Genomic DNA, 16,074 nt, shown 5'->3' with positions numbered 1-16,074 from the left:
CAATCCTTCGTCCATTCCGTGTTGCTGAGGTTGAAGATGGCTTTCTTTTTCTGAGAAGACCGAGGCAAAGAAGGCATTAAGTAGTTCTGCCTTTTCCCTGTTCCCTGTCGCCATCACCCCATCTTCTCCTTGCAATGGCCCTATCGCCTCCTTTTTCTTCCTTTTTCTACCAACGTAAGCAAAAAAGCCTTTTTTGTTGTTTTTTATGTCCCTGGCAAGCCTGGGCTCATTTTGCGCTTTAGCCTTGCGAACCTTTTCCCTACAGGTGTTGGCTATACGTTTGAATTCTTCTTTGGTGATTTCTCCCCTTTTCCACTTCTTGTGCATGTCACTTTTGAGCTTTAGCTCAGTTAGAAGTTCTTTGGACATCCATTCTGGCTTCTTTGCACTTGTCTTATTTTTCTTCTTTGTTGGCACTGTTTGCATTTGCGCCTTGAGTATTTCACTTTTGAAAAACTCCCATCCATCCTTAACTCCCTTGTTTTTTAATATCGGCGTCCATGGAATGCCGCTCAGTAATTCCTTCATTTTTGGGAAGTCAGCTCTCTTAAAGTCCAGAATGCGTGTTTGACTTGTCTTAGTTTCAGCATTCCTTTGTATTGCAAACTGCAGGAGCACATGGTCACTTGCCCCTAAGGATCCAACCACTTCAACTGTATTGATCAGGTCTTCCACATTTGTTAAGATTAGATCAAGAGTTGCTGATCCCCTTGTTGCCTCTTCTACCTTCTGGACCATAAAATTATCTGCAAGGCAAGTGAGGAATTTGTTGGACTTTGTACTCTTGGCTGAGTTTGTTTTCCAGCAGATATCGGGATAATTGAAATCGCCCATGACTACTATATCTCTTCTTTGTGCCTGTTTGGTCAGCTGTTGACAGAAGGCTTCATCAAGTCCTTCATCCTGACTCGGAGGTCTGTAGTAGACACCCACGACAAGATCTTTTTGAGTCCCGGTTCCCTTGATTCTTATCCAGATGCTTTCAAGCTGGTTTCCCGGATTACAGTCTTGCATTTCTTCTGCAACGTAACTGTTTTTGACATATAAAGCTACTCCCCCTCCTCTCCCCTTTGTTCTATTTCTGTGAAAGAGGTTATAGCCCTCAATGGTTAAATTCCAGTGATGGGAGTCATCCCACCAGGTTTCAGTGATGCCTATGACATCGTATGTGTGGTGCTGTGCTAGGAGTTGGAGTTTGTCTTGCTTATTTCCCATGCTCTGAGCATTAGTGTAAAGACATGTAAGCCCCTGTGACCTCCCCTCGAACTGTTTATTTGGGATTATTGTGCTCTCTGTACTTGGTCCTTGCTGTGTTTGTGCAGCCCTCCGTTTAGCCTTTCGGCGGTTCCCTGTGGTCGTGGGTAATATAGTGTTCGCCAGGCTGTTGTTCCCCTCCCCCAGTGGATCTAGTTTAAAGTGCGCCTGATGAGGTTTGTGAGTCTGTGTGCAAAAAGATGTTTTCCTACTTGTGTGAGATGCACCCCATCGCTTGCCAGTAGTCCATCCTCTTGGAAGAGTAGACCATGGTCAAGGAAGCCAAAATGCTCCTCTTGACACCATTTTCTGAGCCAGTTATTGACCTGTACTATTTTTCCGGCCCTTGTAGAGCCGTGTCCTACAACAGGGAGGAGGGATGAAAAGATCACATGTACATTATACAGTTTTAGCTTTGTTCCCAGAGCTCGAAAATCATTTGTGATCTTTTGAAAAGTATGCCTAGCGGTGTCATTGGTACCTACATGAATCAACATAAGGTGGGGAGGGTGATGGGGCTTTAGGAGCCTGCTGAGCCTCTGAGTGATATGGTGTATTTTTGCCCCCGGGAGGCAGCATGTTTCTCGAGCCATCCCATCCGGTCTGGAAATGATGGCTTCCGTTCCTCTAAGGAGGGAGTCACCTACTACCAAGACCTGTTTCCTTTGAGGATTGACAGGGTCCCTTTTGTGCAAGACAGTGTGTATGTCCCCTGAAGAGTGTTCCTGTTGAAGTGAATCATGTAGGTGTAAAGTGTTGTCCTCCTCCTCAACATCCCCAGTGCATTCATCAATGACAATCCATTGAGATACATCCGAGAGCCCATTACTCTCCCAAGGATGTTCCTGTTGCTCCTGGTCTATGATTGGGGATGGAGCATTTGCATGATTACATAAGTGTGACTGTGGTGATGCACTGTCCCCATCAGGGCTATCCCCTGCGCATTGATCCAGGGTGGTCCACTGAGTGGTATCTAAGAAACTGTGGTCCTCCACAAGATGTGTTTCCTGATTGTATGTTAATGATGTAAGAATTTCAAATCTGTTGTGTAAATGCAGCTGAGCAGAGGAGTTCTGCGGAGGCTGCCTGGTCCTGCGTCTCCTTCTATGGGTGACCTCCTTCCAAGCCTGAGGGTTGTCTACCTTTGAGTTGATCTCCCCATAAGGTTCCTGATCATGGTCTTGGTGGTGTTGGTGTGATGCAGGCTGCTGATCTACAGCAGCGTGTTGTGCAGTGTCCAAGAAGAGCTCAAGTGCCTGAATGTCCTTAAGGGTCTTAATACGGTGCTCGAGCTGTTGGATCCTCTGCTCCATCAGAGTCATCTGTTGGCATTTGGAGCAGATGTAGTTGTCTAGTTTTTGTGTGAAAAAGCGGAACATGCCACAGCTGGTGCATATGATGGGAATGTTTTGCTTTTGTTGCATCTCTTGGTGAGCGTGGTGGCCAAGTGGGATCTTTGTACAGTTAAGCAATATGCACGCACTTTATGTGCAAACTGCAACAAACCACCTCTTTGTGTATTTGTTTATGTTGCTTTGTTTCCTGTATGTACTGCGAAGGATAGTTAGTAAAGGTGCCTTTTTCTGGCAAATAAAGCTTTCCCAGAAACTCAATTAACAGGGGACAATGCCTGCTGTCAATCAACTTAAGTACCTGGCTCTCTTTCAACACAACAGTCACACAACAGTTAGACTTTGACCACAGGAGCCAAGCCCACACTCAGTTTAAAATCTTAGCCAAATCCTACCTGAAGCCAGGAAGCAAAAATGTCCTCCTGCTGCCTCTGCTTCTGCGAGAACCAACTGCCCTTCTGGGATCAGGCTCTGGCAGAAACTCACACTGGCAAATAAAGCTTTCCCAGAAACTCAATTAACAGGGGACAATGCCTGCTGTCAATCAACTTAAGTACCTGGCTCTCTTTCAACACAACAGTCACACAACAGTTAGACTTTGACCACAGGAGCCAAGCCCACACTCAGTTTAAAATCTTAGCCAAATCCTACCTGAAGCCAGGAAGCAAAAATGTCCTCCTGCTGCCTCTGCTTCTGCGAGAACCAACTGCCCTTCTTATTATCCAAGATATTCGCTTATCCAAGCTTCTGCTGGACCGTTTAGCTTGGATAAGTGAGACTCTACTGTATTAAATTGTTATTATTTGTTATCATAGAATCATAGAGTTGGAAGATACAGTAGAGGGGTAGCATCACTTCCCTGGATCTAGGCACTAGACTCCTATTCATACAGAACAAAATCCCATTGGCTTTTTTAGGTGCCACATGACATTGTTGGCTCATGTTTAATTTGTTTCCACAAGGACACTAATATTTTTTTCACATACCCCGTTTCCCCAAAAATAAGACATCCCCAGAAAATAAGACCTAGTAGAGGTTTTGCTGAATTGCTAAATATAAGGCCTCCCCCGAAAGTAAGACCTAGTAAAGTTTTTGTTTGGAAGCATGCAGGATCGGTAAATGTACATACCACAGATTGTTGTACATGGAAATAAAAGTAGTAACAAGAAATAGTAATAATATAATAATAACTTTTCTTGTATCCCACCTCCATCTCCCAGAAGGGACTCAGAGCAGCTTACACAGGGACAAGCCCAGCAACAACATAAATTTACATACAAACAGAAAGTTAAAACAGTAATTTAAAAACAGTATAGCAATAAAATATAATACAGAAATTCTTGAAAGGATTCACAGTTTGGTTACACTGGTTTGTGATGACAACTACTGTATAGTAGATAATACATTTTCATTTTTAAACAATTCAACCATAAATGTGAATTCTTCTTTGTGGAAAAATAAGACATTCCCTGAAAATAAGACCTAGTGCATCTTTGGGAGCAAAAATTAATATAAGACACTGTCTTATTTTTGGGGAAACAGGGTATATTGCTATCAAGCCAGTCATCCCCCATTCTGTATCTGTGTATAGGTTCCCTCTTTAAGTCAGTTCTTGTCGGCAACAAAGGACAATAGTTTCCACAACTGGCAGAAGTTTCTTTGTTTTCTTCTGCTTTATTTCCTTTATCATGATGATGGGTTACATCAAGATGTGTTCCACTGTGAATTAGCAAGAAGTTTTCAGCCCAACACAAGTTGTTCTGATGGTACTCTGTTGGCAACCTATTACATCTTTCCATCGCACAAATGATTTAGCAACCAATGCATCAAGCTTCTGATGACTACCTTTACCCTCAACTTCTCCAAACACCACACCGTACTTAAGAGTGCACCTTGTACATGTAACGAGTAGGCTAACCAGGGAAATCTGCTAAACCATTTGGGTTGAAATCTTAGGGCCCTTCCACACAGCCATATAACCCAGAATATTCAAGGCAGAAAATCCCACAGTATCCGCTTTGATCTGGGTTATCCGAGTATATATATTCCAGTTCAAAGCAGAAAAAGTGGGATTTTATTCAGCTGTGTGGAAGGGGCCTTAGATGCCTCTTCTTTCCACAGGAAATACATATCCTCACAATAGTGTCTATAGATTTTGCACTAATTGGGCTTTCACTTGGTCATCAGAAACAAGGTCTAACAATGATACAGCTCCCCTCTAATGTAAATTGATAGAAAGGTAGGTACAGATAGTATGAATAATCAAAATTTAGTTGAGATACTGCTTGCAGTTCCGGAGGGACTGGACCTGGCATGTGGATTTGGTTAACCAGTTAAAATTCATGAGTAAATCAGGTTTTTTTAACCTGAAAATTGTTGGGGGTGGTTTGAACCCCTAAACAGCCCCCTTGGCCATGGGCTTGCCTGCCGATAGCTAGCACTTGTGTGCAGCCCTTCAAAACCATTCAAAACAAAACTCAGGTGGCAGGGAAAGGGCAAGTAATTCAGTTTTCCTTCTCTTCAGACCTGTGTTAAATTACATGCAAAAGGAATTCTTGCATCCCTCCAACAGCTTTTATTTAGTGACAAGCACAAAAGGTAGAGATGTATGCAATATCTTTTTCTTCAGTTACCGTAGTTATTTAGTGGAGGATAATAGATTCCTTCTTAGAATGACAAATGAACTGGGAAGGATGCTTGGAGATCCCTGCATAAATGAAATTGCTTTCATTGAAAAAAATAAATGTACAGGACTGGATTGTGTGCTACCTAGCTGGGGTTAAGTGCCACCGGCTTAAATCTTTAGCTCCAAACTACACTTAAGTTACCTTCTCTAAATCTTTCAGAAGAGGATTTCCCCATGTTCTAAAGAAAGAAGAATGTGGCTTCTTACTAAGTTACATCCATAATTTCAAAGTGGAAGAATCCTAATGGGATGATATGCCTAAATCTGATTATAGGCTCAAGTAGAATAGGCCCATTAAAGCAATGGGATTTACAGGTGTGGGTTTCCCATTCAAGGATTGAGCCATTGGGTCTGTTCTGAGGTTAGCAATTGGATTAGCAACTGTTTGTGCCATTTTAAAAGGCTGCATGCCATTTTTTTTTTAGTGTTGGAATGTCAAAGTCCACCTTCTTTATCTTTGTGCTTCTTGGTAAGTCTTTACGAAACTAAATGAAACAAGAAGATTGTATATGACTCTGTGCATACAAATCTCAATTAGCAGCTGGAGTGTCATACCATCTTCGAAACAAACTGTATGGTCTGTCTGCACCCTTGGACACAAGGTCTTGTGAACCTAAGGGAAGAATGTATAAAAGATGAGGAAAGTGTAGCACGATGATGAATGAGGCAGGCATCAGGAATTGATTGTGAAATGTTTTATCAATGTCAACACTGAAATAAAGGCATAGAGCTGAAATCATATTCCTTTCCCCTCTTTTGAGAATCAGGACGCCATAGTTCAAATAATGAAAGTTGATTTAAAATATTACATTTAATATATTGTTTAATAAGTTTCATTTTAATATTTGCAAAATTCACAAACGCAGCAAAGAAGTTCAAGTACACTTCAGTAATGCAGGTACAAATATGTTAAAAAATCACAAATAAAAACTGGAGATGAAATCATATATAACCACCACAAAGGAGGTCTAACACATGAGAAAATGATTCTGAAAATGGACATAAAAATAGCTTCTACATTCTTGCTTCATGATTTTGTAATATATAATTTATTAACATTTAAATTTGGAACATGATGCAAAGCTAGCCAGCTAAAATTGTGGGTTGACGCAGCTTCCACTAAGGTTTGTACTAACGAGGGAAGATGTCTCCCAAGTAAGTAATGAGATATCATTCTTCATGAGCCTAGATTTGAAGTGAGGGCTTCAAGAGGAAAGAAGCCTCCATTCCCTTCCTTCAACCTTTGGCTGACAACCAAAACAAGCATGCACATAGTGTTCCTGCAATTATTCAAACATGCTACAACTCTTCTTACACAGTATTTGCAATAAGAGCAAGAAATCTTTTTTAGTTATTAAGAAGTAGAACCATGTCTGTCTGCCTGTCGTCTTTGCCTACCAGGACTTACCTTTTTGCAATGGCACCAAGAAAGAGCAAGAGAAAGGCGGTCAAAAATAATTCATCAAAAAACATGTGCTAGTAGAGAATCATATGCCTTGGGAGTATAGAGAACTGTTGCTTCATGTTGCTACTAACGGAAATAAAGTAGTACCGAATATCTCCCAAACAGCAAAATAGTATTCGTGAAAAGTGGTATAGATAAGTGCAACACATAATAAATAAATAATGAAAGAAAGGAAAATCATTAATAATATTAATACCAAAACCTGATAAAGATTTAACAGACCCAGAATAATATAGGCCTATATCATTAGTAAATCAGGATGTAAAAATATTATCTGTTATAATGTTCAATAGAATGAATAAATGCATGTATAAGTATATAAAAGTAGACCAATGTGGGTTTGTAAAACGAAGACAGATGTCTGATTTGATTGGAAGAGTATTAAGCAAAATCTGTGTGATTCAAGAGAGAAAGAATAAAAGTAGGGATTTTATCATTAGATATATTTAAAGTGTTTGATTGTGTGAATCACTTTAAGGCAAATTATGAATAAATTTGGAATGGGAAGTAAAATAAAGGATTAATAGAACAACATTGATCAAAAAATTCAGCGATAGTAACAATCAACAATGTGGTGACAAAAGAAATAAAAGTTACAAGAGGAACAAGACAAGGTTGTCCTTTATCACAGATATTGTTTTTTATGGTGATAGAATTATTTACAAAAGCCATAAGGAGGGTTAAGAATGTAGAAGGGGTAGGAATAAAGACAAAACAGAAGGTGAGTTTAATTGCAGATGATACATTGTTAACTATTTTAAAATAGGGTTGGTAAAATAGATAGGATAAAGGGTCATTTTGACACATTTGGTATGACAATGGACCTACAAGTAAATTTGAATAAATCAGAAATGATTTTACTTAACAAAACAAAGAAGAGGAAAAGGATTTTATAAAACAGGGCAATATGGGAATAAATATTAAGAATAAATTAAAATATTAGGGAGTAATTATAACCAGGAACTTAAAAGAAATGGAAGAGGTTAATGTAGTCGCATTAATAGAAGTAGTTCAAATTTTTTTATGGGATATGAAAATATGCATTTATTTTGATTTGGAAGGATAGCATTAGTTAAAATGAAAATTCTTCTGAAGATAAATTTTATATTTAGAATATTACTACTGCAAATTAAAGATAAGTTGAATAAATGGCAACAAATGATAAATAAATATTGTAACGGCAGTAAAATAGATTAAATAAACAATTATGGTACAGATCACAAAAAGAAGGATTAGCACTTCCCAACATAAAAAATATTATGAAGCAAATAGGTTGAGATTGTTTATAGAAGGAATGATAAATAAGGAGGATTTAGACTGGTTAAAACTGGATTCACAGGAAATGGAGGAAAAAATGTAATATTTTAAAAAGATTTAACAAAAAAAGAAATTAGAGAAATTGGAAACCCAAAGTTGAGCAATATATTAGAAATATGGAACAAATAACAAAAGTGTTAATGACAGAAGGCTCAATAATAACCCCAATTATAATGGAAATTCCCCCCTCCCCCAAAAAACTGTGAATTTTTAATACTGTTATGTTTAATTCTGTTTTAATGTTTGCATATTTGTATATTTTAAATTGTGCAGGAATACCTTTAATGTAAACCACTTTTCTTCCAGAGAGAGATAAAGGGAGGGGGGATAAATAAACATTACTACAACTACTATTATTGCTGGCATAGGATCCCAGCTAAACTGCCTCGACCTTGCCCCCAACTCCTGTCCCATGTGCACTTAAGATTGGCAGCTGGGATGAAAGAGATGAGACAGAGTTCAGAAACAGATTGAGGGTCTTTCTGGGATTGAAAGCCGTACTTCATGATGGACAACAGTCTTCTGTCAATCAAGACAAACCCAGCAAGTTATACTAAAAAAAAATTTGTATGTCAGTTTCCTTGTTGATTTTCATCACACAATTAATGGCTTTACATTTTTCTTAATTACTTAATTATTGTGCCCTTCTAAAAAATCTTTAATATATGCATCATGATTTGTTTTTACTTTTCTCTGTAAATATTTACATTCTTAATTATTACTCTCTTTTTGTTACATGAAATGAAATTTGTACCAGACCCAATTTGGATAGTGAGCCATGCACAACAGGAAAATTACACAACCTGGTAATAGATGGGAGATATTATTGTCCAAACCTCGGTCACATATAAACACATGCTTAACTCGTCCTAAAAATACCCAATGCTACGATCAGGCTTTTCAATTAACTCTGAATTTGAGTATTAACTAGTAAAAGAGAGGATTGTAACAAAAGAAAGATACTAAAGTACAATAGTAGCAATTACTTCAGAAAGAAACCATATTTCAAAGGGTCCTCCTCTTCAAAAGTGAAGGTCGATGTTCCTGTGTAAAATGATTCTCCAGCCACTTCTACTATAACAGCATTGTGGTCTCCACATTTAGATTCCTGGATCAAAAAATAATAATTTGGATTAAACCTGGTAAAATATGACTAGCTTAACTTAAAAACTAAGAGAAAGAAACTGAGTGGATCAAAGTTTTTTGCAAGCTTATCCTGGTTCTTCTCCCTACTTTCCCCTGACCCAAAATCTTTATTAAATTCAACAAAAATGTTTATTCCAGGCTGAAGTGGGAGAGGAAATTGCGAATATCTAAAACTTATTGCAAGCAGTACAAATCCTCCTGCCCAATATTTATTCTCTACTACCTGTTGAGACCCAATGAACATTTCATAATTTTCTGTAGGTCTACCCGCAGACACAACACTAAATAAACAGCTAGTACATTCCCAAAAGGGACACTATTTGAAGTAGAAATAATCAGCTGTAATTCTAATGTAACATCATGATGTAATTAAGAAAATGTAAGGTTTTTTGCATGCTAGACTATTTGATCAAAACCAAAGGTGTTCCTCTTTTCTTGCAGAATGACAATGATAAACTGGCCTCATTTTAAAAATCGAAATGAATTATGAGATTTTTCATATCCCCTCTTGGACCTTTAAATCCCACAAGAGTTTAGGTCTTGCCTTTATTGCTTTTCCAGTAAACAAAGAGCCAGTTGAACTGCTTCTGAAGGTCCTTGTCTGGTTCAGTTGAATTAGTCCTTTATGGTATTGTAAGGCAATGCGAGCGGTCACACCTGACCCAGTAGGACTGCGGTCAACCTGGTTAGAAAGACATAGACTGCTGTATTGTGGAACACTCAGTTCTTTGATAAATGTGAATTAGCTGTGTTATTAATAACAAGTGTGGATTAGCTGTATTATTATAACCAATGATGTTGGAGCTCCAAAAATGCACTTGCTTTGGTGTGCAAATCTACATATTATGTTTACATTCAGAAATAATGGCAAATAGTAACCTATCACTTTAAGAAGTAGCAGCTTTGTCATTTCTGCTCACAAGTGCAATTTTTACATTCTGTACCCATGAAGGGAAGAAGTAAATGGTTAAGTTGGTACTGCAGTGAGGTCCATTGATTCACTCCTCTATTCAGTTGGATTTAGCCCACTTTGTCCAGTTCTAAGGAAATAGCAAACTCATGCACAAGGTTGGCAGAGAATTCCTACCTCAAGAATGACCAGAAAAGGACAGACACCTATGCAAATCACTAACAGGATGCAAGGTATTGAACTGCACCTCTTAGCATTTCTCACATGACCCACAATGGCTAGAGCTGCTGGGATTTGCAGTTCAATATCATCTGGTTTTACATGAAACCCCTCCCATGTTGCTCCTCTGTGCACAATTTCTATATATACCATTTAGGGAAGCCTCATGACAAAGGGATAGGGTGGCACCCCTGCACATAATGTTCTACCTGTGCATCTGCAAACACACATATGTTGCTTGTTGGTTCTTCACTAAATTCATCTTTTCCATCCGTCAGTATAGTTCCATAAATGAACGCCACATCTTCAATTAAAGGGTGGTGAACTTTGAACTAGAAACATTATCAAATTGTTAAATTATGAATAAAACATAACCAGAAAAATGCAGCATTAGGATAGCTGTATTATATCCATTCCCTCTTTTAAGTCCATACAATTAGCATGGCAGTGCAAATGTGAACCTAAGACCCTATATGTCGGCAAGTACAGTAGTCTTGCTTATCCAACATTCTGGATTATCCAACATAATCTGACTTTTAGTAGTCAGTGTTTTTGTAGTCAATGTTTTCAATACATTGACATGTTTTGGTGCTAAATTCGCAAATACTGTAATAATTACATAATGTTACCATGTGTTAAACTACTTTTTCTGTCCATTTGTTGTAAAACATGATGTTTTGGTGCTTAATTTGTAAAGAATGTAATTTGACGTTTAACAGACTTTTCCTTAATCCCTCCTTATTATCCAACATTTTCGCTTATCCAACATTCTGCCGGCCCGTTTATGTTGGATAAGTGAGACTCTACTGTATGAATATTTTTAGCAAATTCTCTCTGTAAAGTCTTCTGCCAAATGTACCTTACAATTAATTTCAAACATGCTCTTTTTAAATAACATTTTAAAGGTATGATTGAATATGGACCTTTTCCTCTGTCTATTTTGGGTGCAAGACCTGGATAACAACCATTCCAAAACATAGGCAAAGTCAATTTCATGACACAAAGATGACTCTAATCATGACTGCAGTCATGATCCTTCCCATGTAGAGGAAAAATAAGAAAATACAAACTTCGAACAGTACCTGAGCCTTTACTGCTTCAGTTACTGCAGATGCTGCATCAACCAGATCCTGAATCTTTGAAGAAGAAACATCAAGTCCCAACTGGTCAGCACTGAGAAATGCATAGAAAGCACCACCATATCCAACATCAACAACTACTTTTCCATATCCTGGAACATCAATGGAAACATCTGAAAAGTGAAGAGGCAGAGATATATGGAATTGCTGAACACGTTGCCACTGCAGCTTATTCTCATGTGTTTTCCCCTAATTCCTTCCAGTCACTACAACAGCAATACTTGTACATCCTTTATATACATGGGTTGTGGTTCAAGCAGTATTAGGTTTGTACCAGGTAAAAATTCTGTACAGCAGAAAGGGAACTACAATGTCATGCATAATTGGCAAACAATTCTATGTTACTATGATACAAAATATGCCATGGGGGTTCTGAAATATAATAATAATAAAACTTTATTTATACCCCGCCACCATCTCCCCAATGGGGACTCGGGGCGGCTTACATGGGGCCATGCCCAAAACCATACAATATGACAGAATATAAAACAACATATCATAACACAATTTAACAATACAATAAATAATAACATACATTACAACCCAAAATTCAAAAAAAGCAATAAAAACCAGGGCAGGCCACATGAACACTAAGTTAAAAGTGAGAAAGACATATGAATAAAACCACAAAAATGTTATCTTAATAATGTTTTGCCACTAGTTCAGGAGTGGCTGGCAAATGAAGTGAGGTTTTTATTAGGAGGATGAAGTATAAGAAAACGCTCAATTAGTCATGACGACTATAAAATTAATGAAACTTGTAACAAAATATTGCTCTGTATCCTCACCTGGACTCCTCTACAGGGATTTATCCCCCACATTTCCAAACTGATACTGAATATTTAATGACCTTGCAAAATTCTAATTGGAACAGGAGGGCTGTTTCTTTATGGTGGGTGGGTGGGTGGGGCTATCATGCCTCTGGGCTCCCAGTTCTCTCATTCTGGCCCCAGTCCTGAAACCTGTCTTCAATTATGTAGTTTATATAGCATTTATATTTAATTGTATTTTCAAACTCCTGTAACACTACATTTTTAGCTATTTTAAATTTTGTAAGCTGCCTTGGACTCCTTGGCAGGGGAAAGGTGAGAGATAATAACCTGATTAAACACATAATTGCTTGTTGACATTAATCACTCAAGTTCCTTACTAAGGTATGCTTCCAACAGCAGATATATTTCTAGATAGTATACTTAAAGTTGAAATACATATGTATTTCTGCTATAGCACAGCTTTAAAATTTTACAGGAAGGTAAAACTTCTTTAAGAGGTGGCAAGAATAACAATCACTCAACAATCTGCGTAAAATATAAGACAGTAAATGTGTATTATCCAATACAGAAATTCACATGCATCTAAGAACAAAACGTACAGCTCACTAGAACAACCATGAGAAGAAATGCAGTAGTAGAGAGCAGTGTTCCTTTGAAGAAATTTTGCAGCCTGGAAAATAGCAGAAAAGGAGGTTAGTCATATTAGTCAAACATTATCAGTACTCTAAGTTAAGGACCATATATCTATCTTCAATGCTGATGGAACTGCCATGTTGTTACCTCCCTTCAAAATCACTCCGAATAATGGCAACCTTGTCATGGGGTTTTCCTGGTAAGATTTCCTTGGGGGGGGAGGAGTACAACTAACTACTTTCAGGATGAAGAATGGGAGATCTTCCCAATATTGGACCTCAGCTCCCATTCTTCCATGCCATTGATCCTGCTGACAAGAGCTGACTACATCCTTACACAATTATGCTTAAATGGGGGGTTCTGTAACATGCAAAAGAATTAGTAGAGAGATTCCATGATTCTCATGAATCTGGGAGGGAGGAAGGCCATGCAGAAGCTTTATTTGAAAACATTCCAGAATTATTATGATTGACAGGTACCAATTCCGGTAGCAAAGGTTTGACGAAGCAGAAGAAATATGTATATCTGTGAATGAACTGAGGCCAATATCACCAAGGCTCCCCTCTCAGTGAGCCTTCCCAGTGTTGTCTGAGACATTGTGAGAGCTGGAAAGGGGAGAAAGCAGATGCGGCAGTTCCTCTGACACCTGAACAACACAGGCTATATTAAAAGTAAAGGTTTTCCCCTGATATTAAGTCTAGTCATGTCTGACTCTGAATATGCATGCCCAGTGTGGAACACATCTCACCACATTAAAACTTATCACACGTTCTACACCCCACGCCACTGGAGGAATTATACTGTTTAGCCGGTACTGCACCACCTGACATCCACCGGGAAATAGCAGCCAATAATGAAAGGACCAAGACAGTAACATCTCTGGCCCATCCTCTGTTCGGATATCAGCCATCACGCCAACGCCTTAAATCAATTAATAGTTTTGTAAGACCTTCTTACAGGAACACCAGAGATACTCCAAGTAGCCACCTACTGGCCAAAGGGCATTTAGTATAATGCCAAGTTTTTAACTTTGTGTTTTTAAATACATTACACTTGTACCCTCGGTTCGCTTCTGACAAGATAAATATATTGGTTTTAAACCACTTCATTGGATGTGTTGCAATAGCAGATTCCCATATTAGTTTAGTGTTTACATTTTATTTTTTGGTTAGTTAATATTGTCACCAATGGCACAGCAGGTTAAACTGCTGATCGAAAGGTTGGTGATTCGAATCTGGGAGCAGGTTTTTTTTTTCCGTGTCAGGAGCAACTTGAGTCGCTTCTGGAGTGAGAGAATTGGTCGTCTGCAAGGACGTTGCCCAGGGGACGCCTGGATGTTTTGATGTTTTTACCATCCTTGTGGGAAGCTTCTCTCATGTCCCCGCATGGAGCTGGAGCTGATAGAGAGAGCTCATCCGCGCTCTCCCCGAGTGGGATTCGAACCTGGCAGCTTTCAGGTCAGCAACTCAACCTTCAAGTCATGAGGTTTTAGTCCACTGCACCATCGGGGGTTCCTGGGAGCAGGTGAGCTCCCACTGTTAGCCCCAGCTTCTGCCAAACTAAGTACCGTTCCGGTGGGAAGGTAATGGCGCTCCATGCATTCATGCCAGCCACATGACCTACAGACAACACTGGCTCTTCGGCTTAGAAATGGAGATGAGCACCAAGAACTAGACTTAATGCCAGGGGAAAACCTTTACCCTTAATATTGAATGTTTATTTTTCTTAAGTGATATTTGTCCTTATTGTTCTAATGTAGCACAAATCCTATGTAAGATTATACTACGGCACGTGTTTTTGACATTAATACTGAAATCTGAAATATATACAGAAAGTCTTTACTTTGCAATGTTTTTGATTGTGAGCCGTTTTGAGTGCCAGTATGGAGAGATGAAGCGAGATAGAATATAAATAAATTAACCTCTCCTGTTCATAGAGGAGAGTGGCCCTGCTGGCTTCCTACCGGTGGCGGCGGCGAAGGCGGGGACGCTGTGGAAGCGGGCGCGGGTCCCGCTGCGGCGCCCGTCCCAGGAGGCGAAGGCGGCGACAGGCCCGCAGGGGCAGTGGATGGTGACCGAGGCCTCTCCTGAGGGGGCGGCGGGGGAAGGAGCCCCGCGGCGGAGGCCGTAGTCCAGGACGAAGCGGGCCAGGCACAGGACGGCGTGGCCGCACATGGCGCTGGCGCCCTGGTTGTGGACGAAGATCGCGCCCACGTCGGCCTCGGGCAGCTCGCTCGGCACCAGCAGCGCCCCGTACATGTCGCGGTGGCCCCGGGGCTCGTGCATCAGCAGCCGCCGCGCCGCGTCCAACTCCGGGGAGGTGAGCAGGAGGCGCCGCCGCTCCAGTAGAGACAGGCCCGGGGTTGCCAGCGGGGCAAGGCCGCCCCAAGGAGGCACCACGCGGAGCGGCTCCCCACCGGCATGCATCTCCACAGTGCGGAGGACCAGGCCGCTCGGATCGTGAGGAGGGAGCTTCTCAGCCTGTGACATCCTTCGACAGCTTCTCCTCACGAATGCCGCCTAACGGTTTTCCTTCGTTCAGGCCCCGCCCATCGACATCTACAATTGGCTGTTGGAGCAAAGCGAAGGCTCGAGACCTCTCCATGGGCGCCGATTGGCTAACGGGGAAGGCGTCCCGCGAACAGGATTGGTCAAAAAATAATTTACACCCCCCCTTCCCCCACCTACCTACATCACCAACAACGGTTTCACACTGACCAAGGCCCCGCCCACTACGATATCGTAGGCGACGATTGGCTGATATTTAGCGCTAGGGCACGAGGCCAATTTTCTGACGGTGATTGGCTAAGCTGAAGACGGTTCCGTGCACAGGATTGGTCAGAAGATGCTTTCACTCACCCGGCTACTATCTTTTCTTGCGCGGACACGGTGTGGTTTCTCTCCAGTCAGGCCCCACCCATCGACGCATCGAGGGCAGCGATTGGCTAATAAAAACCTTTCGCTGTTGCTGATTGGCCTAGCTGAGAACATGATTGGATAAAACCGCCCGTCAACAGTCACTCAGGGGTGCGAGGCCCAAGGGAGAAGTGGGCGCCGTCAATACAGAGACACGGTTAAAGTCGCACTTCTATGTTTTCACCTATACTTCCGGGTTGCTAGTGGACGACATAGAGGCGCTTTTATAGCCCCGCCCTGCCATTCTGTCGGGTTCTTCTCCAAT

The 16,074-nt window shown here is 40.5% G+C and overlaps 1 protein-coding gene across 5 annotated transcripts; it reads right to left on the bottom strand.

The window, feature by feature from the left end:
• Positions 1-3,355: 3,355 nt before the first annotated feature.
• Positions 3,356-15,848, bottom strand: l3hypdh (trans-L-3-hydroxyproline dehydratase). Of its 5 annotated transcripts, none has more exons than XM_062968606.1 (6): positions 14,858-15,567; positions 11,432-11,601; positions 10,559-10,681; positions 9,765-9,902; positions 9,061-9,182; positions 3,376-5,905 (listed from the first exon to the last, which is right to left on the bottom strand). In XM_062968606.1, the coding sequence occupies exons 1-6, from the start codon at positions 15,381-15,383 to the stop codon at positions 5,842-5,844; spliced, it is 1,143 nt and encodes a 380-aa protein (XP_062824676.1). In that variant the 5' UTR covers positions 15,384-15,567; the 3' UTR covers positions 3,376-5,841. The 5 variants fall into 5 exon arrangements, with proteins under 5 accessions (XP_062824678.1, XP_016851384.2, XP_062824676.1 ...); XM_062968607.1 differs by lacking the exon at positions 3,376-5,905 and adding an exon at positions 6,098-8,627 and having other exon boundaries at positions 14,858-15,564; XM_062968608.1 differs by lacking the exon at positions 9,765-9,902 and having other exon boundaries at positions 3,356-5,905; positions 14,858-15,848.
• Positions 15,849-16,074: the final 226 nt, after the last annotated feature.

Source organism: Anolis carolinensis, chromosome 1 (assembly GCF_035594765.1).
Source record: "Anolis carolinensis isolate JA03-04 chromosome 1, rAnoCar3.1.pri, whole genome shotgun sequence".
Taxonomy (NCBI): Eukaryota; Metazoa; Chordata; class Lepidosauria; order Squamata; family Dactyloidae; genus Anolis; species Anolis carolinensis.
The sequence above is the reverse complement of the archived record's forward strand: the minus strand, read 5'-3'. Positions and strand labels throughout refer to the sequence as shown.